This window comes from Agelaius tricolor, unplaced genomic scaffold (genome assembly GCF_023055355.1).
Source record: "Agelaius tricolor isolate 1412-34295 unplaced genomic scaffold, bAgeTri1.0.p SCAF_10, whole genome shotgun sequence".
Classification (NCBI taxonomy): Eukaryota; Metazoa; Chordata; class Aves; order Passeriformes; family Icteridae; genus Agelaius; species Agelaius tricolor.
The window spans coordinates 15461499-15480249 of record NW_027269270.1 but is presented as its reverse complement, the minus strand read 5'-3'; the positions used below and the strand labels follow the sequence as shown (position 1 = coordinate 15480249).

Here is an 18751-nt window from a genome sequence, read left to right as displayed (position 1 = left end):
TGTGTATCAGTATAAATGTATTTAATCGCAGAAAGCTTATCCGATATAGTTGAATTATTTTATCACTTACAAGAACAAATAAGTAAAACCATTAATTGGCTATTGGTGGCCTAGAGACTGCCATTAAATGTAGCAGCTGTTCAAACACTGCTTTAGTTATGAGAACATATGTTATTTATAGAGGGAATGTTGGCCAGCTCCAGGGGTTATCCCTTACTCTTTTTGAAAAGAATGATGCGATCTTTAACTGCGGTTGGATCAATGCAGAGAAGACAGACCTAATTTTCATGCCTAAGGGCAGTACCTCTGTGAGTGCAATGCTAATGCTTTTGCTGTACCTCTGCTAACTGTGGCTCCTGACCATTGTCTGTGAACAGTTTCCTACCAGACAAAGCATAGTTTTTTTCAGTGAAGGTGTTCAGAGTGTTTTCTTTTCCTCAGATTACTACTTGGATGTTCTCCTATCCACATGGCATTTTGAATCTTTGTTGCCTTTGCACCAGTGTGGAGACAGGGTATGGGGTAGAGGTGTTGGGGATTTAGTTTTTCCTTTGGGTTGTTGTCACATAATTGAGAGGATAGGAATTGAAATGCACAGCTGAGCTGACAGAAGTAAATGTTTGAGCTTTTTCTGAAGACCACCTATTTCTTATAGTCAGGTTTGTGTATATTCATCCAGTTATCTCTCCTTTCTCTTCCTCTATATGCAAAGATGAGTCCAGCATCTTCAGAGGCTGCAGCTTACTGCACTATATTAAATGGCCTTGCTTTGTTTTTCATCATTGTTTCTAGCTTGGCTGTTTTCTCTGTGAGCACGTGCTGTCCATCATCACAGAGATTGGGAAAGGAGGTGATCCTCACCATTACATGTGGGAGGGAAAGTGAACCACGTCAGTCTCAATTAGGTTATAGACCAGAAAGGAAAGATAAAATAATTTCCATATGAAGTGAGCTGGGGAGCCAGTTCTGAAAATGAACAGAGTGTACCTCACAATGAAGAGGCTGGGGTAAGTTAGGCTGAGGTCCTTGTCTGCTGCTGAATCACCCTGGGGAGAGGAAGAGGCAAGTGAGAATGCAGACAGTACCCATTTGCTGCTTTTTAAAAGACTGCTGATGCAGTCATTCACCTTAGCTGATGATTCAGGGTAGCTAGTCCGTGAGAAGGGTTTGAAACTCCTGTAAAACTGAGCATAGACACACATCACTGTTGGAAGGAAAGGCTTTCTTTGCACATCTGGCCTGAATATGAAAATTGCATTGTTCTTAAAATATTTTCTAAACCTGTGTAAGTAAATGCAAGGGTTTCCAACATCCCACTTTCGTATCTTCTACTTTCGTTTATTAGTAAAATGAAGGCATCAAGAAAAATCCTTCCTGTTGTGTCAAATTGCTGTTTTTCTCTTCAACTGTGTGCAGTCTGGGACGAGTTTTTAGCTAGCACTGTTGGTTTAGGGAGGCAGTGATCTGTTGGGGCAGTGGAAATAAACACTAAAGGTGTCATGATAAAGGAATTCGGTGCAAAATGTTCTGCACAACCATATGTGCATGAATGAAACAAGACAGCTCTTAAAATTTACAGTCTTCTGAAAGAAAGATAGCACAGCAGTAGTTTTCCAGCTCAAGGCTCTTGAAGACATTTAACATGTATTTCATTATGTTCTTTACTGGAAGGTTATTTAGATACTGCTCTATCTGATGTGCAAACTTGAGTTTTTTCCTCTGTGATGTCATGGTACAGTCCCAACAGATAAGGTTGTTCTGCAAGGCTGCTCAACCACATGTTTGATTTGGTCCAGAACCTTTGTTTTAAACTGACCGTTTTATACACTCCTTTTTTGTCTGAAGTACATGGGACTGGTAATTTTTTTTTCCTTCTCTCACAATTAAATTTCCTTCTCTACCAGTAGAGAGGTGATAATTTGAGTTACAATTGAGGTGCCTTTTTTTTTCTTCTGAAAGGATTGAACTGAGGCTAACAGGATAATTGAATAGGTCTGTGATATTTCTCCCCATATATTTCTTATTCTCAGAAAAACTGTTCTTATTTTTCCAAGATACTCTTACCTTTACTAATCAGTCTTCTGACTCAAGCAGAATTATTCAAATAGGTCTATTGTTGGAGTACCCTGTTCACTTGATTAAAGGCCCAACTCTGCTTCAATGCATTTTTTTGCTTGACCTCCATCTGTCAATATTATTCCATTTGCTTTTTCATTATCTTCATAGCTGTCCACAATCCATTCAAAATGATGCAGCTGGAATAAACCTGGGCACTAACCCAAACACTGAGGATATAGAGACTTGTATAAGGATCTTAATGCATTTTGGCAAATCCTGCATTAAAGATTCTTTGTTGTTGTTGTTATACTTGATATATGAGCAGAAGAAAAAGGTTGCAGATATTTGCAACAAGATGTGTATATGAAAGTTCTGCTTAAAAAAAAAAGGGGGACATAAACAAGTGAAGGTACAAAGTGCTATTAATTTGGTTGAATTCCAATATGTTGTCCCAATGGCAGAAAAACAAGTTGGATTCATTGACTTGAAGCCTTTTTGATGATGCCAAACTCTTTTCTACAGAGTACCTTAGATTCTTGGGTACTGTGTTATCAAAAGGCTAAAAGCATGCAAAACTAGGAGATCTTTCTGTAGCTAAGGACAGTATGTCTATAAAAACTCAAGGAGAAGTGAGTAATTTTTTATATGCTGTATATTGCTTAGTTTAATATGATCACATACTTGGAGATGAATAATTACAGTTTTGATTGCAAAATTGTATTTTTATAGGCATATCAAAGGAGCTAAATACCTTTTGGATCATATTCACTGGTCGCAGTTGCATAGAAATATTTTTAAATGAAAAATTACTGCAAAGCAATGTCTAGTTGGAGCTGAGAAGGAGAGGAAGAGCTTGTCTTCCCAAGACCCAGTTGCCAAATGTGAACTTTATAGTGTACAAAGATAGTAAAAAAGCAACCCAGTTTTTCATCTTAGCTTTTCTGTAGAGGAAAAAGCAGAAACATTCAAATTAATTTTGTGAGAGGATCTTGCACACAAACACTGGTCCAAGTTCCTGCAAATGAAAACTGGTTGCCTGGTAATTGGATACAGAATAGTGCTGTATCAAGGTTTAATAATGTATTTAAAATACAAAGTACAGAAATAAAAATTCTTTTCTTTTTTTCTCTTCCAGGTTCTCTGGGAGATGCTAACAAGGGAGGTCCCCTTTAAAGGCTTGGAAGGATTACAAGTAGCTTGGCTTGTAGTGGAAAAAAACGAGGTAAGACTACGTTTCTACATTCAGGTACATAGATCAGAAAACAGTATTGGGGTTTTGCAAAAGACTTTTTCATCTTCTTCAAATTGAAAGTAAGTTCACGCGTATGGAAAGATTAGCAGTAGGAGCTAACACAAAGGGTCAAAGTGATGTTATTCCTCATGAATGGACCCTTTACATCTAATTGTTGCAGCTTCACGTCGTGATGCTGTAGATCAAAAATTGTACAAGTACTGTACTAGTTTCTCAGTCTCAATTGTAAAACCTAGGGGTTTGTTCTTAGTGATGAAAGAAGCCATTGCGTCCAAGGTAGGGGAACAGTTTAACTCCATCTCCTGCGTTTAGGACATCTTTTTACTGGCCGGGAGTTGATATATCTGTAAGAGACCTTCAGCTACTTCAACTTAACTCTCCCAGCAGGAGTCACTATAGTACAAGAAACTGCCGCTTAGATGAAAATTTCAAAAATAAAAGAAGAAAAAATAGTTTTAAAAAAAGAGAGAAATTACAGTTTTGCCACCTACGTTCAACACTACATTGAAGATGAGCTCCTCACTGGTATCGGCAAGGCTGTGGCATAGCTGCAAGCCTCCTCATGCAGAGTCTTTCCATTTCAAAAGCACTTCAGTGGTGTAAACACCGTTTGTACAGTGTCCCCAGCCTCGCTTTTCTTCTCCTCACAAATTGAGGCTTTCAGTTAGTTGGACATGTGAGCGTATATCTGAACACATAGTCCCTTGATATCAAAGAGAGTAACTACATTTAAAAAACATTTAAAGTTGTGACTGTACCACACACAGACAAGCATGGAAATCCTCCACAAAGATGAAACCTCCTCTATCTAGACACAGCGGAAGCTTGGGAAACATTACAATGGCGAGGCACCGGCTGTACAATACAGATTTCTATTATCTACATAAACTGTTTCTCAAAATGCTTCAGAGTTAAACAGAGGAGTTAGGTTTCCTCCTCTTAGTTTAATGTTTTTTGTTGGTGTTTTTTTCCCTCTCTCTTTTTTTCTTCTTTTTGAGGACTGGATTAATTCCAGTGAGATATACCAATTAGTTGGAAATGTTACACTAACAGTGTGAAGATTGTGAATGTGGTCTTCTATTGCATTTATCAGAGCAGGGGGCACAAAGACACTCTTTCTCCTAGTCCAGGAAAAGCCTCACACATCATTTTGAAGGAGGAACCTTAAAGCTTTCCATCAACAGTATTTGGCTCTTGTGCCTACCACACGCAGTTTTATGTAAGGGGTAAGAGTGGAATGTTGTAAAGACATGCAGTCACATGCTGAAACATGTCTGAGAGTACAACACACATTTCTCTACAGTTTTCCAGAGCAAGGAGTTGCGTAAAATACAGTATGAACTAAATGTAGATATGACTGTTTTACTAAGGGCTGAAGAAACCTAAGGGGTGGTATTCTCAGAGCCAGCTCTTTGTCAGGTACCACTAGCCTGTTGTTACCACTTTTCTTAGGGGGCTGTGAGGGAGCTTAGAGGGCATTACATACTTTTAATTTTTTCTGGCCATGACATGGGTAGCATGTCCAACATAGGCCTTGAAAAGTCAGCTTGTGCTACTTTTCTTAGTTTTCTGTGTCCCAAAACAAGTGTAAGGGTCAGGTTCTGCTCTCAGTTCAGCCTGTTGATATCAGTGGGATTGCATGGTTCCAGTCCACAACAGGACTGGATCTCTGTTGAGCCACTCCTCCATTTTTTGGATTGCAAGTCTTTTGTTAAAATCAGTGAGGGATTGAGGCCAAAGCATAATTGCAAAAATCCCCTTTGTAAAGCCTGAGGCTAGCAAATGGAGTAGATTCTAATGTGTCTGTATGGATCTCTTTTGACACTATGCACAATTTCACAGTGTTATTTTTATTCTGGTAGAGATTTTTTAAGAAAAGCAAAGCGTGAGAGTTCAGGTTAGGCTAGACATGATCTCATAATAAATTGCCACTGAGAAATGTGTTCTTTATTATAACATGACATTTGGATCCTGCTACCTTTATATTACGTATTATATAGACGACATTCCTCACAAGTGAGACAAGTGGTGATTGCTACTGATTGTCCACCTCCTGGAACACTGAGGGTTACAGACAATACTGCAGCAAGACTAGCCAGTGTATTTTTAGGCCAATGACTCAATTAGACATTAGGCACCAGTGCAACTTATTTGTGCATTGTACAAATTTCTGTGTATTTCTTCCACAGAAACCCTTGCACATAAAGTTATGACATTAGTAATCAGACTTCTGCAGTGCCTGGCCTCTGTGTCTCATGTTTCCAGTTCTTACAGGGTTCAAATGCTTTTGGAGCAGTATTTAACTCTTACTTTCGGCTGCTGTGTCTTGTAAGGCTTTGCAGGTCACACTGCAGTAATGTAATGGTACAGAGTGATATAACTTGGTCTGCTTTGCTTCTGAAATGGCAATAGTAGGGCAGATGGAAGGGTCTTCCTGAGAGGATAGTCTGAACAGGAATGTAATTCCTGGTTCTTGCCTCTTAGAGGACAAGAACCCTTTTTCCAGCCTGACCCCTCTTACATTTGGACTCACTTTCACTGAGAAACTGGTTTTCTATCTAACTTTAAAAAAATTATTCATATAATATGAAACATCTGAAGTCAGTTAACAGCTTTAGTGAGAGCAGAGGGATCTCCTTCAGTTGTAATGTTGAAAGCATGTGCAATCAGCTGGAGAGGCTTCAGTATCCATGTATGTGAGAAAGGATTTGCTTTTAGGCTTTCTAGTCTGGAGGCAGGCTGTTAATGTAAAAATCTTCTATTTTAAAAGTCTCAGCAAATGAAACCAAACTAGCTGCAAACTAATTCTCTGTAGTCAGTGGTCCTGGCTATAACCAGCAACTCCTTGTCTTCAGTCATTAGGAAATATTTATGAGTTCACTGTGCTCTGTGAGTGCTTTCTGAGATCTGCATGTCCTCATTAATCCTTCTGACCACAGGCTCATGAAGCGTCTCTTGTGTCATGTAGAGCTTCACTTAACTCTTTTTAACTCACTTAATGTAATCTATATTTCAGCTATTTGTGTGTCAAAAGTGATTATAGTATTGTACAGCTAGATCATTTATGTGGGAGAAAGGAATTAAAGCAGGCTGTACATAATGCCTGACAAGCAACTTAAAATACTATGCAGTAACCTCCACAAATGATTGCTTTAGTATTAAAAGCTGTTTGTCTTGGTTTTGTTTCTTCTCTCTGAGCTTTCTTTAGGAACCCCATTTGTGCATTTGATATGGTACTTTCTTATAGCTCTATTAAAAATTATTTGTGCTTCTTGCTAGTGTTAGTAATTTTGATTTTTCTTTCTAATATGTCTCCACATTTTTTTATTATGCTTAAAAGAGAGAATGTGCTTTAGTTCTTTGAAGTCTATTGGTCTCATAGGAAATTGCTTAGTAGCAGATTAAAGGGAAATGCTTTCAGTAACTGGTACATTTTCTTTCCATTAGAGATTAACCATTCCAAGCAGTTGTCCCAGAAGTTTTGCAGAACTGATGCACCAGTGTTGGGATGCTGATTCAAAGGTAATTAAATGTGTGTTTGATTTCTGCACCACCACCACCACCCCAGCCTTGTTTTGCAAAGTGCATTAGCATTTCTTTGGGGTACAAGTCTGAGCTGACACCATTGACATATTTCTTGACAAAGATACCCAGGACTGTCTTTGTTTTTTTAGTAAGTTTATATATTTATACCTAAATAACTCTCTCTCTTCCTTTTAACCAAGAGTTACTATGCTGCTAACTTTGTAACTACTAAAGACAATGACATATGGTAATATGGGAATATGGTAAGATGGCAAAAATGTGGCCATTTTGGAGCAAGTGGAAAATTTGTGGGTTTTATATTTGCTTTCAAAGGTTAATACTTGGATGTATGTGAGCATCACGTTATAAAATACAAATTTCAAGGTCTAATTCTGTGCCTTACTGGTGTTGAAAACACAAGTATAAGTAAAGAATAAATTAATCCATAAAACATGGGTAGGAACAGCAGCAACATATTCTAAATTAACATTAAACCTTTCCTAATCTGTTCCCTTAGGGCTTGAATAGTGAGCTTTATAATGACTGTACTGTAATAATATGATAATAGCAGTGCTGTTTAACCATGAAAACAGAATAAAAAGTTAAAAGAGCTGCACCATTGTTACTATTAATCTGCTGTTACAAGGAAGGGATTGAATAAGTATTTAGACAGTAAAAGCTTGTGTAGATTATGAGAGTTACCTTCTTTAAATGGACTTTGTGACCATCCTATTGTACATAAAACTGGCTGAAAAGAGCCTTTGGGCATACTAGCTTTAGTACCAAGGATGGATTAACATCTATTTCCTTTGCCTATGAAAATATTTGAGACATTGAAGAATAGTTAAGCAAAGGAAATTGTGCTCTTTTTCTCAAGTCAAGGCACCAGGAAGAACTTAATTTCTTTAAACTCAGGAGAAAGTTAGCAACTACTTCAAGGAGACCAAGATTAATTCCAAGACAAATGAAAGCATATAGGTGCTCTAAATTAGAATTTATCACCAAAGAGTAGCCATAGAGGAATAATATGAGAAAGGAAATATGCATTCTTGGTCTCTCTTTTAAAAGCAAGAAGTTGCTTTCCTGCAGAATGGATCTGGAAGACTGAGCTCCATCAACATGTGTTTTCCACATGAACACACATATAATTGCCATTCTTTTAATAATTCCTTGTATCCTCCCCACAGAGGGGGGAGAGGGGAGAAAAATGCTTCAAGTTTTTGAATCTACAAGTAGGCTGCTTAAGTTCTAGGTCAGTAATTACTGAAGAGGACCTCCAGTGCCGACTGCTTATCTTTACTAACTGCTTCCAAGTGTCAGCATCACTACCAAAGGCCTCAGAATAAGAATTATTGGAGCTTCTTTTCTGTAATTGTCACATACTAGATCAGCTCACTTTGCCTTGTTTGAGCCACATCCATAAGTGTCCAAAAGACTGTTGCTGTTTCTCAAGGAGAGGGAGGGATCTGCATGTTGTAAAAGAATGATGCTTAACCATCAGGCTGAGTTCTGTCTGATAGAGTGATTTATCTGGGTCTGGGCTGGTTCCTGGGGACATTGTTCCCAGAAGTCATGCAAACTGTGAATCTCATGTGAGATGGGGTTTTTCTGACAGTCTGCTCTTCGCTAGTTTTTTTGTGCAGCTCTTCTTCTGTAAGGCAATTACAGCTTTGTTCACATGACTGAAATGGAGTAATCTGTGGTCACAATTTGGACATGTGACTGACTTATTCAGTCACGTGCTGGGAAAGGGTCGCTACTTACAGCTCTCCAAGTGCTTTGATAAAGGGCTGTGTGGCCTGCTTGAGCCAAAAGATGGAGCACGCTCCTCTGAAATACTGCTCTGTGTAGCGTTCCCTCTTTGCCAGGATTAGCTTTAGAAAATCAGATCATTGATGCATGAACAAGTTACTGAAGGTCAAGCAGGGGTGAGCTTGAGTATGTCAGCTGCTCAAAAGCAGTTGCTAAGGTGCATACTTCTAGCCCACAGAATTCATGGGGTAACTTTTGGTGGCTTACCCCTGAGAAATGAGGGATATACATTTATGGTGGGGCTAAGGAATACACTTGGAGAGCTGCTGCAGAGCAGCTGGCGTGTCAGACACTGCTCACACCATAATTTCTTCAGACATTGTTATTAATATTGCTTTGAATTCTTAAGGATTTCTTCACACATGGAGAAAAATATCTGTAGTGCTCCACATGATACTTGGAATGGTAGTCTTTATGCAGTTTAAACTGCTAGTTGAAACAAACAGTTCACACATTAAAATTTCTACTGAACAAGTTGCTTTTGCTTGGGTATTAGGTAATTGTAGAAACAAGGTTGCTCATCACTGATGTCTTTGTTTACTGGGGTTACTTGCTTTTGAGTTGTAGGTGAATAATTCTTTCTCATTTCATCTGTTCCTTCAGTTTCTTTCCACATCAAAGATGTTTATAAATTACAGAGTATTTTAATGGAAATCAGAAATCTGGGAACAGAGAAGAAACAAAAAATGAAAGACATATGGATTAAATATCCTGGTTTTATGGAGATCTATTCAGTAAGAAATACTGAGTGGAAGGAAACAATGAAAACATTAGCCAGAATTATTTCTAGAGGGGCATATATTTTAAAGGTTTCAGTATGAGACATCACAGATATAAAGGGAAACAGTTTTCAAAGGCGACTCATGCCTTGATATTTTAAGAATCCCTTACAAGGGCTTTCTAGAAAGTGCTAAGCAGTTACCAACTGAAAAGATTTTTTTTTTTTTTTTTTTTGAGTTTCTCAGATCAGGTTCCCAGTTTCCCAAATCACTTCTTGCCAGTTTTAGCCAAGGTATTACTCTGCATTTAGAGTGCATTTATTAAATCTGAAATTATCCTTTCCTAGGGGCAAAAAACCATCAAAACCCATGTGACAGTGTAGGCTTGTGCCTTCCTGTCAGGTTTGTCTCCATGCAAAGCTGCTGCCTGTAAATCTGGCTGCTTCAAAGCTGGCAGGGTAACTGCTGGCTGTTTACAGAATTTGCACAGCCAGAGATGTACAGTACTTTGACATTACTGTGTGACTCCGTCTGCATTTGTTCCAGCTCCAGTTGCACCAACTCTGCAGCCCCTTTGCCTGTAGTGCAGGACCCATCACATGATTGTTGCTGCTTCTCCCAAATCAGTTGGTTGATCCTTTTGCCTGCCCTTAGTAAAAGCCCTGTTCTCTGTCATTGTCTCCACTCTGGTTACTCCAGGCAAGCCTGATAGTAGAGCTAACAGTGCTCACTTAGTGTCAGCCCTGCCCTATACTTTCCTCTAAACACCTGAGAAAAAAGGAGCAAGCCAAACTCATAGATGTGTTTTGTAAATTATCCTGAATAGTCCATAAAATATTGTAGATAATGCAGCATGGGAATGTTTGTCCTTGGTGTCTTCCTGAAAATAGAATTTGTTTTGTATAGGCACATTATGTACCTGCCAGTCTGTGGGACAATGCGTAGCAGTTGCAGTACCCTGGTAATTTCAGGGAGCCGCCATCTCCTGTATGGCAGCTTCCTCACCATTTGGGAGGCCCTTGAATCCCTTCAACAGTTCACATCCACTGGTGTGGTCACAAGAGATGCAGCCATAGGAACAAAAAAGGTGTGAAGGCTGGTCAAAGGTTCTTCTGCCCCAAAACTACACTGGAGTCAGTGGTGATGGTACCAGGGATGGATTTTGTGCTCTGTGCCCCCAGTGCAGCCCACTCCTGACCAGAAAGTTTGGGCTCTTCCCAGGGTGTGTTCAGAGGATCTGCTCAGCTGTGGCAAGTCCAGCACCATCATGGATGTGGAGGGGAGGACAGCTGCCTCCCCAGCCCCTGTAAAGGCAGGGTGACCCTGCTGGGTTTCCATACAAGGGACTGTGTCACCAGTGCAGGCAATGTGCGGCTGCTTAACTGGTACCTGTTGCTGTGAGCTCTGTGTGCCCTGTCTGCCCCTCTCTGCATGCTGGGCTGGGGAGCAAATTGCATAAGCACTTGTGCTGGGACAAGCATGTCTGTGGCAAAGAAAATGTGTGTAGCTCACTGAACTGCCCATTGCCTGAAATCATGGAGGTGGACCAAAAAACGACAGACAAAGCCTCCAGTTACAGCCGAAGAGTGCAGCATTACAGTATAAGAGAGCTTGTCTCTCTTTTTGTTATGCATTTGACACTTTTTCATGCTGTTTGACATTTAAAATAAAGAAATTGTCTGTCTTTTATAATGTGGAAATCACTTGGATCTTCCCAAGAGAGACACCTCAGCATTGTTCCTAATTGTTTTTGTGCTCCCAAATTAAAATGCACGTTTTAATTGCGGCATCTGTAATTTTAGCAGAAATGGTATAATTAAAGGCACAGTAGAGAGAGAATGTGCATCATCCCCTTATTATGTATCTACATTTTGTTTCAACCTTTTGTCTCAACCTTGTCTGGGGTCTGTCAAACAGACTAACAGAGTCAGTGCTCTTTCAAGAAACACATTTAACTGGCTTTTTCAGTTTTCAGTTATTATCCTACTTCATAGCTTCCCTTTGGGACTAAGGGAAAAGTGGAAAAAAAAAAAAAAAACCAGAGAAATTTTACCTGGTCTTTCTGACTTGTGAGCACAATGGGTCTTGGATGGAGAGCCCTGGAACAAAGTTCAGTAAATGAGCCCAGGACAGAAGAGCACAGAGTCCACTAACATGAGCTTAGCTGCCAGGCAAGACATCCTTCCCTAACCTCAATCTTCACTTCTTCCCTGGCTGCTCCTGAAGTAGCTAAGTGAGAGTTTTTCTGAAAGTATCTCCTCTGCAAGAGGGGAACTGCAGCCAGAAACCTGTTTTTGATAGGCAGCTAAATGGCTTGTTCACACACCAGAGTTTATATTAATACCTGTAAAAGGCCATCTGTATAATTACCAGTTGCTGATGGTCCAGCTTTCTCTATTTGGAAGCATTTTCTCTCTTAGCTTGAGAAAAAATATTCTTTCAAATTAAGAATCTAGATGATTGATGATTCTAATGTTTATTAATCCTGTTTTACTAGCAGACATGGCAGACTAAGCTAAGGCTTGAGTCTTACTAGCCTGTGCAACTCTTCTCAAACTTTCCTTTAATGGAAGAACAAAAAGAAACCATTTACAGATTTACAGTCCTCTTGTAGGATGCTGTGGTCAGAAAGAAGTGTGGCAATTCCTTTTAATTGTGGGGTTTCAGTTGAAAATTTCCTGCAGATAGTTCTAGTAGTTTTTATATGAATGCAAATGCTCTGTTTTGGTTTTCTTTTTTCTTCAGAAAAGACCATCTTTCAAGCAGATTATTTCAATCCTGGAATCTATGTCAAATGACAGCAACCTTCCAGACCAGTGTAACTCATTCCTGCATAACAAGGCAGAGTGGAGGTAAGTTTCCTTCCTCCCAAGATGATATGATGAAGTTTTACATTGAAATGGCATGAGTGGTTTTTTTCAGAAAGACATCAGAGTCCAATGATGTACTGGTAGAAAATATGTGTGCTTGAAGTATTTTTAGAACATAACTTACCTTGTTGTTTTTCAGGAATGCCCAGAATGTTGCGAAACTTGTATTAGGAGCCAATGCACTTAGCTGTACCCTATATTTATTATTACAGTGGTTTAGGCATCATGATATTTATGGTTTTGTGATTCACATCTTAAAACCAATTATAAGGTTTCAGTCAATAGTGTGGGGGCAAAAGAACCCAGATAAATATAGGTTTAATGCCATTTTCATAGAAAGTGTATCTGTGATGTTAATATTAAAACTAAAGAAGGATAAGGGGCCTAAAAACCCTACCTTCCAAGTCAGGCTTCTATTTGTGCTCACTTGAATGCACTCTACCATTTTTTATGTGTTCTCTCCTTTGTCAGCTGTGTGTTCGCACATCCAGCACATGCCCATGCCAGTCCCATTTTTTACAGTGTTCCAGCATTGCTTGAGCATATGATTTTAGCTATTGCTGATTGTAATTGTTATTCATAAGTGATTAGAAATGGAAATGAGATTTGAGACAATTTCATTACATTACAGTTTTGCAGTAAGGCTTTCTGCCTCTTTTTTGGAATGTGCCAAAACTTCAAAAACCTGTCCCTGAAGCTTATTTGTGGGTTAGAAAACTTGCTGCTTCCCAGTATAGCCTTCTGTTTGAGATGGACTATTGAAAACAGATCTGCACAGGGAGATGATTTTTGCAGATGATCGTGCCTCGCTCTAAATTAAGAAGCGTTGGCTCTATGCCGAATAAGCAGGGAGCACAAATACCAAAAGATTCCCTGCATCGAAGAAACCGGGACGGGGTGGAGGATGGGGCTTGTGTCAAGCCCGGCAATCCCGCGTTTCTTCCGCTGCCTTCCAAGGAAAAGCAAGACGTAGATTTTAAACGGGGCGAGTGGAAAAACTGAGCTGTCGCTGGGACGCCCCCGGTCACACGGCGGGGTATAAATAGCCCGGCCCGGGCCCGCCCCGGCTCGGCCGCGCCGCCGGCGGCCCCGGGCCCGGCCGGGCGGCGGGGGCTGCGCGCCATCTGCTGGCTGCAGCGCCGCACTGCGCCGCCCGCGGGGCCGCCCCGCAGCGCCCCCGGGCCCGCTGGGCCCTGCCCCGTGCTGCTGCTGCTGGCACTGCTGGGCCCTGCTCCGCACTGCTGCTGCCGCTGCTGCTGCGGGCACGGCTGGGCCCTGCCCCGTGCTGCTGCTGCTGGCACCGCTGGGCCCTGATCGGCTGCGCTGCTGCTGCGGGCACCGCTGGGCCCTGCCTCGTGCTGCTGCTGCGGGCACCGCTGGGCCCTGATCCGCTGCGCTGCTGCTGCGGGCACGGCTGGGCCCTGCCCCGTGCTGCTGCTGCTGGCACCGCTGGGCCCTGATCGGCTGCGCTGCTGCTGCGGGCACGGCTGGGCCCTGCCCCGTGCTGCTGCTGCTGCGGGCACCGCTGGGCCCTGATCCGCTGCGCTGCTGCTGCGGGCACCGCTGGGCCCTGCCCCGTGCTGCTGCTGCTGCGGGCACCGCTGGGCCCTGCCCCGTGCTGCTGCTGCTGCTGCGGGCACCGCTGGGCCCTGCCCCGTGCTGCTGCTACTGCGGGCACCGCTGGGCCCTGCCCCGTGCTGCTGCTGCTGCTGCGGGCACCGCTGGGCCCTGCCCCGTGCTGCTGCTGCTGCTGCGGGCACCGCTGGGCCCTGCGCCCGGAGCCCAGTGCTGAGCGCTCCGGGCGGTGTTTAAAGTACCCCAACTGCATGGCACCGTTGTTTATGCAGACTCTGAGCATCGTATCGTGGGTTTGACAGCAGATAGAGCAATGATGATTGGACAGAAAGTACACGCTAGTGAGGGGTTTCTTATAATAAAAATACTTATTTAAAGGATGAGCAGGTACTTAGTTGCCTTTAGGAAAAGCTAATAACTACTTACATCTTGCCAATATAGCAAAATAAAAGCTGTACTAACTGACATTTGGCAACCAACATTGTTTTACTTTATCAGTTTATTTCTTGAAGTGTGACTCAAGTGGCCCAAGTATTTCTTGAACATTTGTTGCTAAATTCCTCAGATGAGGAATGTCTGAAAAGGTGTTAATGAAATGCCGTGTAGCAACAAAGAGCTCTTTGGTACTATCAAGTAATGAAAAAACTTCTTACCATGAAGACTTGTGTTAAAAAAAAGTGACATTTTTTGTGGAAGAATAAATGGCTTAGAGACCAGGAAATATGAGAGAGAAAATAAAAATTCAAGATGGGACATGATTTGCCTGAAAGCAAAGATGATTTTTGAATTGAGCTGAAATGAAAACACAACGTTCAGAAAGAGCACAAATCATGTGGGCACTTGTTTGGAAGCTGGAGGGGTGCTCTCCTATCCAAATTCTGGTAACAGCTTCCTGCCCTGATGTGAAAGCCGTGTCTGTATGGAAGCTTTCATGAATGCTTAGCCAAATAAACAGAAAGTATGCAAAAAAATTGCCACCTGAAATAGATAAAAGATGCATAAAGTGATCCCAAAGGATAAACTAAAAGAGACTTAAGTCAACTTAAAACAACTGCACATTAGTTTAATGTATTTTAACTTCTGTATTGAAAAAGCTTTGCTTTTACTGATTTTTTTCCCATGGTTTTTTATCCCATAGTGATTTGCAAAGAGATAGTGAAACCAGCAGTAAGGAAAGTATGAGATGTATTACCACAAAATAGGGAATATTAATGAAGCCTGGATATCAGAGCGCCAGAGAAGGGTGGGCTTGGGACAAGCAAAAATTATGCTTGTTTCTTTGAGAGACCTCTGAATTAATGATCCAGATACTGCGCTTTCACAAGGATGCTGCACTTACCAAAGCAAAGCTCAGACAAACTGGATTGTGTTTTTCCCCACTCTTAAAAAAAGGCAAGCTGAGGTCCTTTTTATATAGACATGCCAAAATTGTAGCTGCAACAGCAAGTAACTGGAGTCTTCAGTACCACTGACTGGCTGGCATGAAAACTGAGAGTGGGCTGAGTCTATACATGACTGCTGGAGTTGACAACACAAACGATGCTTTGACTTATCTATATAATGCAGTCTTATTTGCAACATTTTCTGGTATTCATTTTTATATTAATATCACATTATGATCTGCTTGTTCTGTATTTCCCTAAAATAATTCAGTGTCTTTTTTCCTAACTGTTCCACACATGTTCAGCACGTTTTTATTATTAATAAAATAGGGGCACTACCTTATGCCTGAGTTGCATAGGCCTAGTTGCATAGGCCGTATGTTTAAGTTCATATTCTGTGATCTTTTTGGAGCCCTTTCTCAAGTCACTTGTATTACAGTCAAAAAAAATTAGTGTAGAAGTAATGATGTTGCAATTCAGTGAGAGATCCCATTTGTCTGCATTTAGTCATATATACTAACTGCATCTCTCCTTCCATCCTCTCCCCACGAGTGGCTGCTCCAATGATTAAAACAGTTTATTAGTGATACTTACATTAGTGTATTAGTAGCAATTCAAGACATATAAAGAAATGCCAGTCATTGTTTTTAATCTGTGAATATCATTATCATTTCTAATAATGTATTAGTATTTGTTCTTCAGTGTCACAGAATGAAACTATTCTAGAAAAACCAGTAAACTCACACTGCAGAACTACAGAAGCAAACAAATCCACATGTCCTACCATGTATAATGTTTCAAGCTGCTTCATTTATGGAGTAAGACTCATTAACTGGGCAATGTACAGTAGCTTTCTCTTTAATTACACAATTTCATTATGCAGTGGAATTATTTTTCAGAATACAACTGTTTTTGCAGACTAACCTTTTATTTTAAGAGAAGTTTCTGTCTAATGAAGAGAGATAATTACAGTACAAAATAGACTTTTGACACAGAGAAAACTATTGTTACCAGGACTCCCCTAGCGCATAATATTATTTTAAAAGAGAATGTAATTTACATATTTAAAAAATTATAGAGTTGTATGTAAGTAGCAGTGATGATGAGAGACAAACTAAGAAAAGCAGTGCTTGCAACTGCCCTCAAATTGCTCTGTAGTTTCCACAGTAGGTAGCATAGTATGTGTTTTACCTGACAGAAGGGGTTTATGAGAGATATGGGTGTCTGGGGATGAGTCACTTTCTGATCTTTGGTCCAGTGCCTTTTAGTTTGTTCCCTTGTTGTCTCTTTATTATGATGTCTGACCACTTTCTACCTAGCACAGGGATCAGTCTTAATTTATGCATGCCTAAATATGATAGAGAATTTTTCTTGAAATCTGAAGCATGATAATTATGAGGGGCATTTGTTCTGACCACCACATAGAACGGCTCACTCAGCAGGACTCAAGTGTGATAAATGCCTTTGCCCCCAGGTGGCTGATTTCTGCAGTAGAATTAAGCATGGTGGTAAAGTTTGCAGTAGGGTTTTCTGGTTATTCGAGCTCTGAATCCTTTCACTGTACTTTTTAAGCAATGCTCTCTGACAGATTTCTTATCAAAATGAGAAATTCATAGAACTAATAATATTTATATAATAAAATAATATTTATGTTATTTTATTTGCTTAGACTCTTTGGGTATGCTATTTTCCCACATTGAGAGGCTGAACTGTTTTAGTGGAGAAGAGTTTAATCATTCCATGCCAGGACAGGAGATTTACAGAAACAAGTAAACTCTTTCTCCACCCCAAACAGAAATGACAGCTAACTCTGTTAGTCCTTCTACTTTCTTTTTTAAAACATGAGAAGGAACATATTTTGTTCACAGCATGTTAACACAAGTAAAATAATGTGGAAGTTTGAGCAGAATATTTAACCTTGCAGAGTCCAAATAGCTATCTTTGGAGCTCTCTTTAGGATTTCTTGTCTTCTTAGGAGCTCACTTTTTCAAGGAGAAAAACGAAACACTGTGATTGACTCTTCCCACAACTGTCAGGATACAGTGCACAGTCTCCCAAACAGGCACAGAAATGTTAAGTTGCAAGTACAACCTCTGATACTAATAGGAGATTTTTCTTTTCTTACCCCACAAGCAAAATATATGTCTGAATTTGGTGACAGAATTGTTGTTCACCTTCTGTGTATTTGTGTAGTGCAAAACTTGTTAAACTCTTTTCCAAGAGCAGTTCAGTTCATGTGTTTAAAATACACCATCCATCAGAAAGTATGTCAAAGGAAACTACTTTGTTAAGGGAGGTACGTGCAGTGAAACCAAATACATATGGTATCTGCAACTTCCTTAGAGTACTGCCTTTATTTCCTGCCTTTCCTACTTTTCATAACTTTGCAAGTATGGTGAGAACTGGAGGGAAGCCAACCGAATCCTTTTCACAACTGTTCCAAACTTGAGAAGCTTGTATTTGTAACCATTTGCAGGGCTGGCTCATATCACAGTTTGCATTTTTGCTTTTGTATCTTCACCTAAAGAAACAGAAAGGTAGGTGGGGAAAACATTCCCCCACAAAATGCTTCTGTGCATTTTGATTGTAAGTCCAATAGTATTAATAGTCAAGTTATAAACCCAGACAAATGGACTTCTTGGACTGCCTGTATTGTATTGTTAATGCTTGTCCCATTACCAGTTCTTATCTTTATGGATCAGATCATGTTTCATGATGTTGGGGGGAAAGAAGGCATTTTCATTTTAAAAATGTTTTTGTTATATGGTATTTTACTCTTTTAAATGTTATTTTTCTTCAACTGAAGGTATTATGGTCCGATGTACAAACATTACCCTTTCTTCCTAAAGCCGTGAAAGACTTTGCATTTGGTAATTAAATGAACTGCTTGAGTTAGTATTGTACTTTTCAGCCTTTCACATTTAATTAACATTCAAGTGGGAATTATGAACAATTTATATCTGTCAGGAAAAGACAAGACGTAACAAATTGTCTCCGTGCAGATGTGAAATTGAGGCAACCTTAGAGAGACTAAAGAAACTGGAGCGTGATCTGAGCTTTAAAGAGCAGGAACTAAAGGAACGGGAGAGACGTTTGAAGATGTGGGAGCAGAAGTTAACTGAACAATCAAATACTCCTGTAAGTAGACAATAATTCAACCTTTCATCTTGTGTCAGAAGGATTTGGAGCTTTGTCTATATAAATCTCAAGACATACTAAGGAAGTAGTGCTCCTGTTTTTAGTTGTTCCTCTGGGCCAATTTTATTGTATCACTCTAGATTACAATATTTTTTTAAAATTTCACCTAATACATTAGGTACAACATATTACTGATAGTTCATATTGTGACATGGGCATTTTAAGTAGTGTCCATTGATTTATTTAGAGTTCTCAGCTTTAAAAATTGTTTACATGCAATAAATTCTTTTTTCAACTAGAAAGTTGTAGACTTTATGGGGTGCAGGATTTGGTCTTAAATGTAAGAATAATTTGTATCTTCCAGAAGGCATGTCATGAAACTTATGCAGATTTTTTTGATTCTGTTCTTTTTCTTTGAGA

At 40.2% G+C, this 18751-nt stretch overlaps 1 protein-coding gene across 2 annotated transcripts in view; it reads left to right on the top strand.

Annotated features, from left to right (window-relative positions):
• Positions 1-18751, top strand: part of MAP3K20 (mitogen-activated protein kinase kinase kinase 20) — a 90723-nt gene that overhangs the window by 38865 nt on the left and 33107 nt on the right. For both annotated transcript variants that reach the window (XM_071434891.1, XM_071434889.1), the window contains 4 exons: positions 3194-3280; positions 6758-6832; positions 12112-12218; positions 18196-18331. In XM_071434891.1, the coding sequence (XP_071290992.1) occupies positions 3194-3280; positions 6758-6832; positions 12112-12218; positions 18196-18331 (405 nt within the window). The remainder of the gene's footprint in view (positions 1-3193; positions 3281-6757; positions 6833-12111; positions 12219-18195; positions 18332-18751) is intronic.